General features: G+C 44.3%; 1 protein-coding gene across 1 annotated transcript; it reads right to left on the bottom strand.

The window, feature by feature from the left end:
* Positions 1-74: 74 nt before the first annotated feature.
* Panx3 (pannexin 3) lies at positions 75-7,524 on the bottom strand. Its single transcript, XM_004641375.1, has 4 exons — positions 7,344-7,524; positions 5,551-5,693; positions 2,520-2,734; positions 75-714 (listed from the first exon to the last, which is right to left on the bottom strand). The coding sequence occupies exons 1-4, from the start codon at positions 7,522-7,524 to the stop codon at positions 75-77; spliced, it is 1,179 nt and encodes a 392-aa protein (XP_004641432.1).
* Between the last annotated feature and the right edge of the window lie 9,060 nt (positions 7,525-16,584).

Here is a 16,584-nt window from a genome sequence, read left to right as displayed (position 1 = left end):
GATGCGTGGCTTGTGAAGATGGTGAGAGACTTTCACTTTGCACCAAGTTTCTGACTTAATAGTTTGTTTCTTAATTATGGGTGTTCATCACATCCCTGTTGGGTGAGATGTTTAGGTTTTGAGGGTTCTAAGCCAGCCAATAGAGTCATGAAGTCAACCACTGTGTCAATGTTGTGCTTCTGGGTGGTTGTGTCCTTCAGCACACATAAGACACTCAGCCAGCTGAAAGAGATGAGCTCAGAGATGTTGGCTCGGAGGAAAAGAAGGATCACGTTGAGGTCATTGATGGGGCATCCGAGCATCTTTCTGCTGAGGAGATCAAAAGCTGGGAGCATCTCATAGACGGATAGGAGACGTTTGTCCCAACGACATAGTCGTGTGAGATTGTATATTATTACTGGAACCAATAGGGTGTATATTGCCACACTGGAGAGACTAACAATCTGGAATACAGACAGGGAAGTCAGCCTGCATGTGATCAGATCAGGGATGTGGGTCTCATCGTGCAGCATCCCTGTCTTGATGGAGCAACTGAATTCTTCTTGGAAGAAGATGCTCAGGTGGAAGTGACCAAGGTACAGGTACGTGGCTGATGTGAAGAGGAGCAAGAGGGAGTTCTTGAGGAGGTAGGCGGCCACTAGTGAATGTGAGCACTGCTTACATGCCAGGTACCGCTCGAGCAAGGGAAATTCAAAGTACCGTTCTTTGCGGGCCCTGGGCAGGGGAAGAAAGGAGGCCAGTGAGGAGCAGCAGTTTGGAACCACACCCTGTGGGTCATGTGGAAGGGTAACATCTGAATATTCCATCGGATATTCTTGGTTCACATGGAAACCTGCCATGCCTTCACATGATTGTCCCTCCAAAACAGGTGTGTGAGTATACATTGACTCTCCAAGTAAAGAGTACAATGTGGTAAACCCAGAGAATGGTCACGGAGTATGAATGGTCACAGGAATTACGCCCCACAAGGCAGACTAAAGATCTAAGCTGCAGAGGGACTCCTAAGAAGCAGTGGGCTTATAAATTAGCACAATTCTGGGATGCTAAACAAGTATGTTTTGATTCTTGGCCTGTGTATTTCTCTGTGTGATTTTTGGGTCAGTGGATTCATTTTTTGTACTAGTAAATATTTGTTGAGAGCTGTGGTGTTCAGGTACAGAGAAGCTGGTCTCTGCTCCAAAGAAGCTTCGAGTCTGTCTGTTGGGGAAAGAGTAGATAAGACATGCAAATATGAAACAAAATTAGCAGTTGGTTTGTTGCTAAGTTGCTGGGTGTAAACCATAGTAGTTACGAAAGGCAGGAGCTAGAGGAGCAGTGCAGGTTGGCGTGTTCAGCATTTATGGAGAAGATTGGCTTAGAACTGGGTTTCAAAAGCTAAAGAACTGAAAACAGGAGGCTCACTAGAGTCCTGTCTGTGTAGTGAGACCCTGTAGACACTGTACTAAATACATTAAAAAAAAAAGATGAGAACTTTTTGAGAAGATACACTATGTCAATGAGCATGAGATAATCCAATTTCCAAGTCCTGGCCTGTCAGTGGGCCCACCCTGGTTACCTTATTTAAAGCTGTTGTATATTCCATCTACTTTCCAGATACCCTTCCCTTGCTTTATTTTTCTTCATAGCACTTATATCCAAACAAATTTTCCACATGGGTTTTGTTTATTTGTTGTCAGTTTTTCTTTAAGACAAGCGTGACGTGTACGGCTATAGCTTTGGTGCCCCAAACCCAGTCCCCAGAACACATGCACTAATGTATCTAAAGTACCCAGGATGGTGCCTGGTATGAAATAAATGAATGACTGGATGGATAAGTGATATATTAAAGTAAAAGGAGGAGGTAGAGTAGAAGCTTTCTGTCATCTAGTGTAGGTTGAATATTTCTTCTCCAAAAATTCTTAGGCCAGAAGTGTTTCAGATTTTGAAGTTTTTAAAAAATTATTTACATAGAATTCACCAAGGATGTTTAAAAAAATTGTGAATTTTTTATGTTTCAATTGGGGGAACTCAACCTATAGTTAGAAGTTGGAAGGAGCTGGAGAGTGGGGTGGTGCATGCCTGTAATCCTAGCACTCAGGAAGCTGAGGCAGGATGATTGCCTTAAGTATGAGGTCAGCCTGGGCTACCTAGTTCAAGGCCAGCCTGAACTACAAAGTGAAATTCTTTCAAAATACCAAAAAGAGAAAAAAAAATTGAAAATAGTAGTTGACGACTACGTTGGGGTCTTGGGCAAATATTTGGGAGAATTCAGATTTTGGGTACTCACGGTTTATGAACAAAAAATAGGGTACATGGGCAGTGTTACCCAGAGATTCATCCTGTTGTGGCTCAGTGTGTTCATCTGTATAGTACAGGCAGAGTCCTTTTCTCTTTGCAGGAATTACAGAAAATTCATACGATTATGTATGAGCACTTTACTCTTGAGGAGAATGACTGAGGATAACTTAAAAGATAACTCTGCATTGATGCCATCTTAATGCTCAAACAAATGGCTCAGAAAAGGTGAAGACTTAGCTTACTTGTCCAGCTCGTCCCAGAAGACGTGTGGGTCAGAGCTTTTCTGCCGGATCTTCAGCATGTGCTGCACCAGACGGATGGAGCGGTTGTAGGACTTGTCCAGTTCGCTGATGATGAACAGCAGGTCAGAGCTGAGGGCTGGCACAGCTGCACATTGCCACAGCAGTACTGGCAGGTACATGGCCGTGGCCAGGCCCAGAAGGGCATAGGGGAGGGCCTGTGGGTGAGAGCTGGCTGAGGAGGGAGTTGGGGTGCTGCCCCCTGAGGGACAGCCTCGAGCGAGGGGCTCACTTCTCCCCAGGCCCTGTTGCAGGGGGAAAAGGTATATAAGAATGGTCCAACTAAAAGTCTCTGGTGGGGAAGAATACAGTAAGGCCTGGTGATCTCCTGGCTCCCCAGATATGTGATCTGTAGTTTTTCTAATCTGTGGGCTGAGCAGAGCACCAATGAGAGGAGAAAACAAAACAGAGAGAAAGTGCAAAACTGAGAGAGTGCATGGGATAGAGGGAGGGGGAAAGAGTGGCAGCAGTTGAGAGATTCCCCCATGTGTCAGCCATGTAGCCAGCCCACAGTCCTGTGTCCCAGAGGATAGAAAAATCCCCACTTTTCTATTTAGCCTTCCTCAGCCTCTCAGATGTACACTTTCTGTTTTGTACCAGAAATCAACTCAGGACCTCATGCTTGCCAGGCAGGCACTGCGCCACTGAGCTGCATCCCCGGCCCCTGTATATATATATATATTTTCTTTTCTCATCATTGGATTCTTGCTGATGTTGAGTGATAATCCTGTTTTGAAATTCTTTGGGCATTTTTTCAGGTATATAGGTACATAAACTGACTTTTATTTTATTTTGTTTTGTATTTTTTAGGGAAGGGTCTACAGGGTGTTCAGGGTCACACTAGTACATCGGACTCATAGTGATCCCTCTGTTTACAGCCTCCCAAGTGCTGGGATTACAGGTGTGTGCCACCACGCCCAGTCTCAATTCCCTCTCAGGGCGCCCCAGGGGTGGGGCTGGCACAGCAAGCCCGGGGATCAACCCCGGCCCCCTGTGCCTGCTTGTAGGTGCTTTAATCTGCTGAGCTACTTGCCGGCCCTCCATAGACTGACTTTTAGTTACGAGTGCGTGAGCCTTGTCTCTTCAGCTTCATTATTGGTCAGCATCCTGAGGCGGGGGATGGGGGTGAGTTGAGCTGTGTTTATGGTTTCCACTTCCATTGCTAATATGTGGAAGCCTTACCTCTTAATACCTCAGAATGAAGCCTTACTAGTTAATTTAAAATGGTGTAATATGAAAGTAGGGTGGTCTCTTAACCTGGTGTAACTGGTATCCTTACACACACACACACACACACACACACACACACACACACACACACGAGACATATCATCTTAAGAGTCCAGTGGTGGTCTGAGGGTTGTGAGAGATAGACTTAGGCCCTACTCTTTGTTTTCATGCCTTTTTTTTTTTTTTTTTTTCTATGTGTGCAGGGTCTCACTATGAAGCTCAGACTCGTAGTGATCCCCCTGTTTTCAGCCTCTCCAGTGCTGGGATTACAGGCATGTGTCACAATGCCTGGACCTGGACTCCCGGCTCAGCATGCCTGGGGGCGGGGCTGGCACGGCATGGGGTACTGGGGATCAAACACCTGTTCTTGCACTTGCGTAAGCAGGTGCTTAGTCCCCTGAGTTATCTCGCCAGCCCTAGGCCCTTCTCTTTGGCTGGTATGTGCAGTACCTGGTGTTCTTCCTGTGTGCCTACCCACCTCTTCATAGGGTCTCTGTATGTTTCCTCAACTAAGAAAGGATAAGTATGCTATGCTTCAGGAGCAAATAGAACCTTTGGATTTCTGTCCAAGAGATGGCATTTGTTGAAAATAAGCTTTTCACCCCTACAGAGTGATTTTTTAGGTTTGAAATAGAGTTTGGGTTTAGAAAGTGTCCTGGTGACTTTGATGATCAGGCACTTTGACTCTCCTAATGTGAATCCACTCAGTAATGTCTTGAATTTGTCACTATCCAGGCCCTGCTTGAACTGCAAGTGACAGAGACCTCCTGGGCTTTCTCCGTCAAGTCTCTGATTTTGTCTGAATCCTACAACTGTAGCATTTTGAGGCCTTATAGATGATCATCCCTAGAAAATGCTGTGACTTTCACTAAACACTGAATTGAAGATATATATTATTCCTATTCCCTTGTAAAACCCTACAAAGATGACAGTAAAGGATAAGGAAAGAATATTCTTCTAAAGGCAGTGAAAACAGGAGAGGAGACAAGAGCAAAAAATGCTGAAAGCTGGGAAGGAGCTGTGTGATAGAAGACGTCACTGCACACCAGGTGGGGAGTTGGGACAGGAAAGCTATTTCTAACTCAGGACCAGAAAGCCTCCAGCCTGGGTGAAAACCTCAGAAAATGAAAGGGTAGTTAGAGCCGAAAACAGGAAAATATATGTGAGAGACAGCCTTGCAGATCTTCCCTGTAAGGCGATACACTCCAGCGACCACTCTTTCCTTCCCTAGCCAGAGGCTTGAGGTTTACTTGGAAGAGATGAAAGCAGATTAAACTCTGCGCTGGAGTCCACCAAGGGCAGAGGAGCCATGCTGAGGACGGGGCATCAGCTGGACGAACACTGGTGCATCCCACACCCGGGGTCCCAGAAGCTGGTGGCCAGGCTCAATGCCAGCTGCACCCTGGCCCTCCCCACCAAGAAAGGGCTGAGTGACTTGTTCTTAGAGGAAACTGTCCAGCCCAGGGGAAAGGCTATCCTACTGCTGTTTGTCTCATCAGGGTTTTTCCTCATGAAGTAGGTCAAAGGGATCTCCTTCAACTACGGCTGCCTGTTGTCAAGTCTCTCTCATAGGCCCAGAGCTTCCAGTCAGATAAACACATCAGCCACGAGTCAGCAGGCATTTGAAAGATGCTTGCACCATGAAAGTAAGGGGAGCAAGGATAGGGAAAGGTGACAGGAAGCATGAGTCACATCTGTCCCCTTCTACTCCATTGGCCTGGTACAGAGGTTGGGTCTGCTTTACCTTGTGGGGCCAGAGAGATTTTGTCTTGTACTGGCCAGCTTCATCCTGTTCGTGGTGAACCAGTGAGTCCCAGCAGGAACTGTCCACATAAGCAGCCTGCTGTGCACTGAAGTTACTGGGGGTGAAGCAGCTCATTGGAGACCCTGGAAGAGGAGTATGGCATTGAGACAGCCTAGAGGTGGAATGGAGGAAAGGGAACGCGATGGGGCCATCATTGAGTTTTTAAGGGGCTGCACCCACAATTCTTTGTCAATTTTTTTTCTTTGTATTTAGTGCAGGGTCTACAGGGTCTACAGGGTCTCGCTACACAGATTGGACTCATAGTGAGTCTCCTGTTTTCAGCTTCCCAAGCACTGGGATTATAGGCGCGCATCACCATGCCCAGTCTCAGTTGCCCATCTCAGCATGCCCCGGGGGTGTGGCCAGCATGGCACACCAGAGATCAAACCCTGGCTGCTGCGCTCTGCCTAAGCAGGTGCTTTAATTTGCTGAGCTATCTGGCCAGCCCTTCTTTGTCAGGTTTTATGTCCAGTGCACACTGTCTTCTCACCCTTCTTTCCAAACCCAGTTTTCTGAGTTTGGCTTTGCTCTGCCACAGGAAGATAGGGTGTAGGAACTAGAGAGAACCCCACCATTTGGCCCATGCCTACCAGTGTGCTGACCGCATTTTAGGCATGGTGTACTTGTTTCTATAAGAGCGTCACTAGGACACCAGTGTGGCCCCCTGCACTCCCACAGTTTGGCACCAGAAGCCTTGTGGTTTGATGGTGATGTCTCCTTGCTGAGCCAACTGGCATGCTTTAGATTCTGAGAGAGAGGGAATGGATTGCCTGGGCCCCTGAGCTCAGCTCAAGCGAAAGGGCAGGTAAGTGGTACTGAGGGAAAGCAGCTTGGAGGAAGGTCACTGGCCTTTTGGTTTTATTCATCACTTTCCCAAAAAAGGTAGAGCTGGGAACTAATATCTTTTCCTCCTGTTACGCACGGATGTAGAAGCAGTAGGTGGTTGACATGTCTCACTGAGAAATGTACCAAGCTAAAAGGGAAGAGGACCTGAGTCTGTTCAAGGAGTGGAGAGGGAGAAGGGGAGGAAGAGTATGAAAAGAAGAATTAAGATGTGTTAGCTCCTTACACCACAAGGAATAAATTGTAATGTATTATGAATGTTACTAATAAAAAGAAAATAGAAACTAAGAAAAAGCAAAGAGTGAAAACCAAAGGTCCCAGCTCTTAGGAAGTTCACATTCTCCTTAATAGAGGTAGTGGACTCACTGAGTTCATCTAGCACCTAAAACACTGCATATGTGTATGTTTATGTGTGTGACAGAGGTTTGTGGAAGGGAAGCAGTGGATTGATCCAGCTTCTATAAATAAGTCTGTGTCAGGCACTTTGGATATGTTCTCAGATTAGTAACCTTGGAGGAGGAGGTGGGAAGAGGGCTCAGAGGAAATGAGAGACTTGTTGGCATTTTGGCTAAGACAAAGACTTCTCAGGTCCCAAAAAGATGCTAGGGCCCCTCTCTCTTGCCTGTAGGAAACCAGAAGGCAAGTTCATAATTGAAATGACACAAAATGTATGAAACTGACATTATAGCTCATTACCTTTTATTATAAAAATTTGGAGCTAATTTTAAAAACCATGTTGACATCTCTGCTGTGCTGGTGCCTGAACTGTCACACGGGTTGCCCCTTGAGTCATCCAGCCCCATGCTATGAAACCTTGCTAGGGTGAGAGCTGGCTTATGCCAGAGTCTGTTCAAGTAGTGCAATAAAGTGAGGTCTAAGAAGCTACTTACCAGAGGAGAACTCCTGAGCAAATGCCAGGGACATCAGCAACAAGGGGAAGCCCACTGCCACAAACTTGACTGTCCTATCCAGGGGCAGCTCCAGGCGCAGGCCTTTGAGGCGGATGCCCCTGCGGTCGGGCAGCAGGGCATCAGAGAGCATGTACTCCGCAGCCGTGTGTGCAAGCGACATGATGCTGAGGAGTTTGGGGCTGCAGAGGTGGCAGGAGGTGTCCCGGAATGGTGCGGTGAGGAGGTGAGCGCTTCGGGCACACAGGGCTGCAGCCGCAGCCTTAGGGACATCTATGCTGGGAGCAGGCAGAGGTTCTCTAAATAACTGCCCAGACCCTGAGCCAGGCACCCTGGTAATTAGTGGGTCCTTGCTGGAGGAGGGTCGGGCTTCATGTGTGGCTGGTGCCAGGCTGTTCTCTTTGGATTGATGAAATCCATGGCTTTATGCTGCCCTCTCATTAATAAAGTATTTTCAGCAGGGTGGTGCAGAGGAGGAGGGCTGTGGGGTCAGACTTGCCATGTAATTGGTGAGGAATTTGGGTGGAGATTGCTTCAATGTGTCGACGCCTGCCATTTTGTGGTTTGGGGTGGGAAGGGAGCCCCCTGAATTCAGCTCTGATTGCTTACTCCACAGAGCAGTTTTTGTTCCTTCTCTTTGCCAGAAACTGTTCTGTATTTGGTGTTCAATTTTCTGTCCCGATTCTGGTTTTCTTCCCAAACATTTCAGCAGATTTATAATTTCCATTTTTTTTATCCCATCAATTCCCTAGAAATCTGGAGACTATGCTCACTTTTTAATTGTATGGTTTCAGACAAGTCACTATGTGTGTTTTCTCATCTCTCAGGTGGTGGTATGTTAGAGTCTCAGGCACTGTGGGGATTGAGTATTGTAGGTGAAATGCTCTGGGAGCTATAAAGTGCAAACCAAGTGCTGTGCTTTAGATAAGTGTCTCTAAAGGGTCTTGCGTTGATGGCTTGGTCCTCAGCCTGTGGTGCTATTGGGAGGTGGCAGAATCCAGTGGAAGGAAATTGGCTCACTTGGGAGTGCGTCTTGGAAGCGGGTATTGGGGCTCCAACCTCTACTCTTTTCTTGGTACTAGGTTTTGAACCCAGGATCTTTGTACTGACCTGTATCCCTAGCTCTTTTTTATTTTGAGTCAAGGTCTTGCTGAGTTGCGCAGGCATGGCTCAGAGTTGTGATCTTTCTGCTTCAGCCTCCATTGTCTTGCCCTTTTGCATTCTGGCGGCCATGAAGTGAGCAGCTTCTTCTGCCACGTGATATTGCCGTGATGTGCTTCTTGTGCTTGCCTAGAGCAATAGGGCCAAGTGATCGTTCACTGAAAGAAACCATGGGCAAAGGAGATATTCTCTCTGATTAAGTTGATCATGTCTGGTGTCTTGTCACAGTGATGGGAGATGGAATGCAAGTGTCTGTTCTTCAAATCAGTGCATTGGATGAGAGAATAGGGTATTTGTGTCACAGGTCTTATCTTTACATTTGTTATTAGGTGCCCTTAGCTGGCCTACATGCTCGTCCCTTTGCCCCATCCTTCCCATGAGGCAGGAAGTCCCTGGGCCAAAGGGATGCACCTGATTTATCCTACACAGATCCTGTGCAGTGCAGCCTACCCTGGTAGCAGGTAGGCTGTGAAATTCATGCCCAGATGGCTCATTCTGCTTCTGGGACCTGTGTGGGCCTTTTCCTCAGGTGCCCCCTCAGGATTGTGCTGCTGGGGTGCTACCCTAGTCTTTAGGGTACTTGGATGTGGGGGTTTTGGATAGAATTGAGAAGTCTTGGGGTGTCCATCTGTAGAATTATGGGTCTGTTTTTGCTGTGTATGACTTGGTTGGGAAGAAAAGGCTCTTGGTGGATTAGGGGCCCAGTAAAATATAAAGATTCTAAATTTGAATCTGGAATTCCTGACCATGAGTGTGTGTGTGTGTGTGTGTGTGTGTGTGTGTGTGTGTGTGTGTGTAGTGAGTATGTAGGTAGGTAGGTAGGCAGACAGACAGATGCTTTGTTCAACAGTTAGCTTGGTTTATACTTTTTCATTTTTTAGACACATGGTATGCAGGTCTCTGTACTGGCAAATGGGCCCTACATGCTGGGCCTGGGTTTCATTCGCCTCAGGACAGGGAGCAGCTCTGATTCACATCTGCCTCGTGTGTGCCATCTGCAGTGACCCAGGAATGGGAACATCAGAACAGGGACGTGTTTCTATTTTCCATGGCCCTCTCTACACTCTCATCATTCTATCTTTTAATTGTGTGTTTTGCCCACATGCTTATTTTTGGTTTAAATACATATATATTCATTTGCTTCTGAAAAATATTATGCTTTTGAAACCTAGTAGACATACATTGAAATGCATGTGTGGGTGCAGGTTGATGGGGTTTTACCTCATCAGGAGCAGAACATCAGCACCCCGGCAACCACCTCTGTGCTTTTTTCGAATAACTTTTATTTCCTAAAAGATGATTATCATCTTAACTTTAAATAGCACAGTTGATTTTGCATTTTTAATACATTACAAAAGTAGAATCATCTATATATAGTCTTTTGTGTCTGGCTTCTTTTGCTCTGCATTATATTTACGTGCCTCCTTGATTTTGTTGCCTGTTGTTATACTTTGTACATATAGAATTATATGTACTTTTTGCATCTGGATTTTCCATTAAATATTTTTCAGACTTACCCATGCTATTATATGTGTTAGAAATACATTACAGGCCCTCCCCACCCTGCGCGTCCGGCTGGGCCTCGCCCCGCAGAGGCCCTCCCGCTCCTTCTCTTCCCTCCCCGGCCGGAGGCACTAGCCTGTGCCCCCGCGCGGCCATGGCTCAGCACTTCTCCCTGGCCGCCTGCGACGTGGTTGGCTTCGACCTGGACCACACTCTGTGTCGTTACAATCTGCCCGAAAGCGCCCCGTCGATCTGAAACCCTCACCGTTCATGGCAGAATCCAGGTCTGGGGCAGACAGCAGGAAGGGCCACTCATTCTCATTTATAATAGCTTTGCTCAGTTCCTAGTCAAGGAGAAAGGGTATGATAAAGAATTGCTCACTGTAACCCCAGAGGATTGGGATTTCTGTTGCAAAGGTTTGGCATTGGACCTAGAAGATGGAACCTTCATTAAACTTGCAGATAATGGCACTGTGCTCAGGGCAAGTCGTGGCACCGAGATGATGGCTCCTGACGTGCTAGCCAAGGAGTATGGGGCGCAGGAGTGGAAGTACTTCGTGTCTGACACTGGCATGCCCAGCCGCCCAGGGAAATATTATTTTTATGATAACTATTTTGACCTGCCAGGAGCTCTCTTATGTGCCAGGGTGGTGGATTCTTTAACAAAGGGGTGACTGAAGAAGAAAAACATGGTGAATTTGGTGAAAATATTTTTAGAAAATTAAATAGCAGTGACCACCCCACCCCCGAAAATAAACCTGCAGAGGGTGCAAGAGTGTAGAAAAAGAAAATACAGAACACGATGTGGACAAATATTTTCTTGATTTCCTTAGCAGAATAAAACTTAAAAGTAATTAAAAAAAAAAAAAAGAAATACATTACAAAGAAATCGTACAAAATTTAGGGCATAACACAATAACAAAAGCCATTGTGCATCTGAAAGTCTGTGTAGATTGGAAATTTAGGAACAACTTAGCTGGGTTGTTCTGGCTCAGGGTCTCTCCTGAATTTACAGGCAGGATGTCCAGCGAGGCTGCGGATACCCAGAGGTGTGGGTGGGCTACGATATCTCCTTCCACACCTACTCGGTGGCTGCTGGCTGGGAACCTCACTCAGTTCCTTGTCCTATGCAAGAGTGGGCCGCATTTCTTTGCTAATGGGTCTCTTACAGGGTAACATGTGACATTTGTTTCTCCCAGAACAGGTGATCTAAGGGAGCTGGGGAGAGGAAGCCATTGTGCCTTTTATGATCTAATCTTTGTTTTTTTTTTTTTTTCCAAAGTTTTATTGATAAAGAGCAATGAGACAGTTTCAAATCAAATCGGAAGTACAGTTTCAACAAATAATACACTGCATATATTCTTCTTAGTGGTTGGTTGCTGTACAAGATGCGGACTTGTGATCCTATTTACAAACACCATTAGAACAAATCATTCTATTCAATAAGAGAATGCAACTATATATCTATCCCAACCTCTTTGAATACACAGATACAAAATGGACATTCATCGGTATACCCCATTTTTTCTAAGTTCCGTTATTGAATATTATAGGTGTGTAAACTCAGCAAAATATTCTAAAAGAGTCCAGTTATGATCTAATCTTTGAAGGCAGAGCTGCTCTGTTTGATTTTGTAATTTACTAGAAGAAAGTTATTAAGTTCAGCTCACGTCCAAAGGGAGGTAAATTAGGTTGTACATTTTGAATGTATGTCAAATAATCTAATGTACTATTTTATTTTTTTTTTTGTAGTACCAGGGATTAAATTCAGGACCCTGCGCTTGCCAGGCAAGCACTTATTCTACTGAGCTATGTCCCCGGGGCCTAATGTAATATTTTAATTTACTGTATTAAGTCAGTTTTTTAAGAAGTCTCTCCACTATTAAATCCAGATATCAAATTTGTTAACATATTATTCATAATATCTTTATACATCAATATTTTATTACATAATTTGAAATATATGGCACAGCTGAATTTTACCTACAAAGAGTACCTCTAAGCCTTAATTCTGTTATTAGCATTTTATTGAGCTTGCTTTTAATCCATGAATCTATCTATCCATCCCTTCTCCCACCCACCAATCTTTTTTAATGATGCATTTCAAAGTAAGCCACAGACATTAACGTTCTTCCTAAATATGTTTGCATGTACATCATTAATTATACTGTATTTCAATATGTATTGCATTTTTTCTCTTAGAGCTAAAATTCACAGAAAAGCGCAAAGTTTAAATATGGCCACATGGAGTCTGACAAATGTGTACAGTTGTATAATCCACATTCAGTTCTTTTTTGGACATACTGATTTTCTGTTGAAAAATCTCCATACTTCTTGTCTAATTCATCCATCTTTTACTTTCTTAATAATATTAATCAAAGTTCTTCTAAAATTTCTATTACTAATTCTATTAATGTGGGAAACTTATGTATCTTTTTTGCTGTCTACTTCTTGTCTGCATTATTAGTCACTGCTATAGTTTGGATCTGGACTATCTCCAAAAGTCCAGTATATTAAAAATTTTGGTCCCTGGCCTTGAGCTATTAAGCGGTGGTAGAAATTTTAAGATAAGGGACCTAGCTGTAATCCTGCTGCTCTGGGGGCTGAGGCAGGAAGATTGCAAACTAAGACTATCTTGGGCAACTTAGTGAGGTCCTAGCTCAAAAATAAGAATTGTAAAGCACTGGTGATGTAGCTAGGCACTCCCTGGGATTAATTCCTAGTAAGTTTGACAAAAAACAGAAATAAATAACAAAAATGATGGAGCCTCATAGAGGATCTTAGGTGATGGGAGGTGTACCTTTGAAAAGGATAATGGCACTCTCACCCATACCTTTACCCCATTTTTGCTGTCAGGTTGATGTGCCAGGTTTTGCTCAGTCACAAGTTTCTCCCATGATGCACTGCCTCATCACAGGCCCAAAGTGTGGATGGAGACCTCCAAAACTATGAGCCAAATAAACTTTTTTTTTTTTGATAAGTTGAGTATTCTTTTTTTTTCTTTTCTTTTTAAAAATTTTTATTAGCATATGTCTCCCATACATAATTACACTCATTGTGGGGAATTAGTACATGTACATAATGCATCACAATTATTTTTTCCCCTTCTCCTCTACCTACACTTAAATTTTTTGCCAATAGAAGAAAATATAAATTTTTACCAATTACCATAAACACAGATTAAGGGTGGGACTAACAGGAAAGTAAACACATGAAACATATAATAAATTATACTAAATCAAGGTACAATTTTAGATACATTTGCCGTGCTGGATTACAATGATTTTTTTTTTCTCTCTCATTTTTTCCTATTGTCTGTCTTATTTGCATTTTATTTATAGCTCAGGCATGCAATATTTAAGCCTGTGCATGTGATTTACTTCACTCAACATGACAATCTCAAGGCATACCCATTTCCCTACAAGTGACAAGTTTATCTTTTTTTTTTTTGGAACCAGGGATTGAACTCAGGCCCTTGAGCTTGCCAGGCAAGTGCTTATTCTACTGAGCCATCTCCCTGGCCCCTAGCTTATCCTTCTTTATGGCAGAGTAGTACTCCATTCTGTGTAAGGACCACATTTCTTTATCCATTCATCTGTTTTTTTTTTTTTTTTTTCGAAACAGGGGATTCAACTCAGGCCCTTGCGCTTGCCAGGGAAGCACTTATTCCACTGAACCATCTCCCTGGCTCTTCCATTCATCTGTTGATGGACATATAGGCTGCTTCCAATATTTAATTATTATGACCTGTGCTGTTATCAACATGGGTATGCCTGAATCACTGTGATATGATATCTTTAACTCTTTTGGGAAGAAATCTAGAAGGGAAATAACTGAATCAAATGGAGGTTATAATTTTCCTTTTTTGAGGAAGCTGTACCAGTCTACATGCCTACCAACAATAAAGAAAGTTTTCTTTCCCTACCCCAATAAGTTGAGTATTCTAAATTTTTGTTTTAGTAATGAAACACTGGCTGACTTCATCATGTGGCTTTTCTCTTTACAGTTTTAGTAATTTTGCACTATTTGCTGGACAGTGTATAAAACCTCAGTGGGAACCACAGTTGCTCTAAGTATGACTACCTTTCAACAAGAGTGCTTATTTTTTTAGGCTTGTAGGGTGAGGTGCTGGTCACAATCCAGTCAGGTTTAAGCCTGGTAAGGCCTGTTTGAGCTTTACTGAGGCTCAGCATACATTTAGCTTTTCCCATTTGGAAGCTTGATCTTTCCAGGTTTTGGTTAAGAGTTCATTGGGTCTTTGTTTCATAACCTGTGAAAGACTGTGAGACCTTCTATTATTCTCTCAGAGGATGTCTGTTTTATTCTTTCGTGTCCTACTGCAGGTGGCTTCAAAATATGGCAGAGTTTCAGTGGAGACCCAGGCTCTGTGAGTTTTTATTGGTGACTTTAAAACCTGGCCCTCTTCTGGAGTGTTTCTGTTCCCTAAGCACCACAGAGTGTAGGAGATTGCACGTTGTATGCTAGAGCTTTGTTCTAGCTCTCAGTCCACCTAACTCCAGCACACAGGACATGTCCTGAGGGGAAAGACAGCTATATGTTTGAAGTTCCTTGAGTTTCCAACTGCCATTCTACTGAGGTCAACCATGGGAAACTTTGTTAGTTCCGCTTCCCCCATGGGAAGCTGTTTGCTGGGACCAAGGCCAATGGTAAGTTAGGGCCCAGAGTGGAAGATTCTTTTAGGGTAACAACTCCTGGAGATTGTTATCTTTTCTCATAATGATTCTATTCTCCCCAGGACTTCACTTCTTCTTGTCCTTATTTTTTCCATAGCTTTCTAATATCTACAAGACAGTTTTTATAATTCATATAGTCTTTTCTACTTGTTGCCTTGAAGCATTCATCTGCTCTAGCATATTACATTTTACTCAAGAATCTGTGCATTACAATTTTAGCATACCGAAGTGGTTGGTGTTCTATTTTGTATCGCATCCTTTTTCATACCTAAAAAAGCCCCTCCGCCTTGTCCTGAAGTCAGTCCATGCTGCTCAGGTCTGTTTGCTCACCGTTCCCAAACCAACCGCAGGAGGCTGTGCTTGGTGCAAAGGAGAGGCTTTACTTAAACCCAACTTGAGATGAGGACCTCGTGTTGACAGAAATCACCATCTTACAGTGTCCAGGCCTTTTTTTTTTTTTTTTCAGTAAGGAACAGAGGGACAAAGGAATACAGAAAAAAACAACGACAACCTCAGGGACCAAACTTTGTCCCTCCTGGCTACCCTCTGCTTCCTCCCTTCCTTTTAAAGGTTCCTGTAGTGATGGATACATTGTGTCAACTTGAGAATTTAAAAGCTTAACTAAATGGGCTATGCAATTCAACACCCTGGGCTGTGGAGGCTCCATCCTAGAGTGACTCATCACTTAAAGGATATAAAAGAAAAGTGAGAAAGGATAGAACATTCCACTTCCTTGGAGGAGCTCTGGTCTTCACAGTCAACTTGGACCTAGTCTCCTGGCTTCTAGCGCAGACTCTTTGGCCTCCGCCTTGGATCCTTCCGCCTTCTGGTGTAGACTCATCAGCCTTGCATCGCGGACCCATCGGCCTCCTGATGCAGACTTGCATGGGACTCTGCAGTGAGCTCCAGACCTCGGGCTGAATCCTTCAGTCCCCAGTGTGCGGATGCCCTCTGCACGCTTCCTCATCCGACCCTGTGGCTGACCATTGTAGGCCAACCTTGTAATTTCTTATGCCTTTGTACATCTTGTGTTATTTCTGTTCCTGTAGTAAAACCCTGACTGATGCAGTTCACCTGGCTGAGAGAAGGGCGGGGCCATTCTGCCCTCAGGCTGAGGAAGTCTGGAAATATGGCTTGTCTCCAAAGGAAAAATTCTCGCCGTTGAAGTTGTATTTTGCTCTGCTGGTTATGTTGCTGTGTCCACAGCTAATCTGTAGCGCCTACTGGTGCAACACACTTTGTTTTGCCTGCTCAGTTGTCTGTTGGTGGATACTCATTTTGCTTCTACTCTGTGTACCACAAGCTGCATACGTTTCCTCTTGTGGTCTCATGGGAATTCAGTTGGGGTTCATATCCAGGTCTAGAACTTCTAGATCTTATAGGGCTACTGGTCAAAAGTAATATTTCTTTATTTTAATTTGTGTTTCTATTGATAACATACATTTGAGTGTATATTTCAACTATTTCTGTATAACACTTTACACAGTGAACTCTCAGGAGTTTGTGGGAGCCTAGCTGGCTTGCTCTGGCTCTAAGTTGCTCAGTAGCTCGCATCCCAGTGATGGGCTATGTTCATCAGAGAGGCCTGACTGGGGCTGGAAGATTCACATCCCGGATGTCTACTTTATGAGGCTCTTGGCAGAAGGCTTTAGTATGGCAGGAGGGCTAACTTCATGCTGCATGGCCCTTCCATTAGGGCTGATTCAGTTCTTGACACACAGCACCTGATTTTCTGGGGAGCAAATCAGAACAAGGCAGAAGCATAAATACATCAGATACATAGAGAAATCCCACAGTTGCTGCTGAAGTCTGGAGCTGCCCATCGTGGAGCTGAGGAGGAGGGTATTAGTCTAATGACTACAAAA

The sequence above is a fragment of the Octodon degus genome, unplaced genomic scaffold, assembly GCF_000260255.1.
Source record: "Octodon degus isolate 3935 unplaced genomic scaffold, OctDeg1.0 scaffold00136, whole genome shotgun sequence".
Lineage (NCBI taxonomy): Eukaryota > Metazoa > Chordata > Mammalia > Rodentia > Octodontidae > Octodon > Octodon degus.
This window is presented reverse-complemented; position numbering and strand designations above follow the sequence as displayed.

Coding starts and splice junctions, on each gene's coding strand:
- Panx3 (XM_004641375.1), bottom strand. CDS start 7,524: ATGTCGCTTGCACACACGGCTGCGGAGTACATGCTCTCTGATGCCCTG. Junction 5,694..7,343: donor TGCTCAGGAGTTCTCCTCTG/GTAAGTAGCTTC, acceptor CTCCTCTTCCAG/GGTCTCCAATGAGCTGCTTC. Junction 715..2,519: donor TTCTGGGACGAGCTGGACAA/GTAAGCTAAGTC, acceptor TCCCCTGCCCAG/GGCCCGCAAAGAACGGTACT.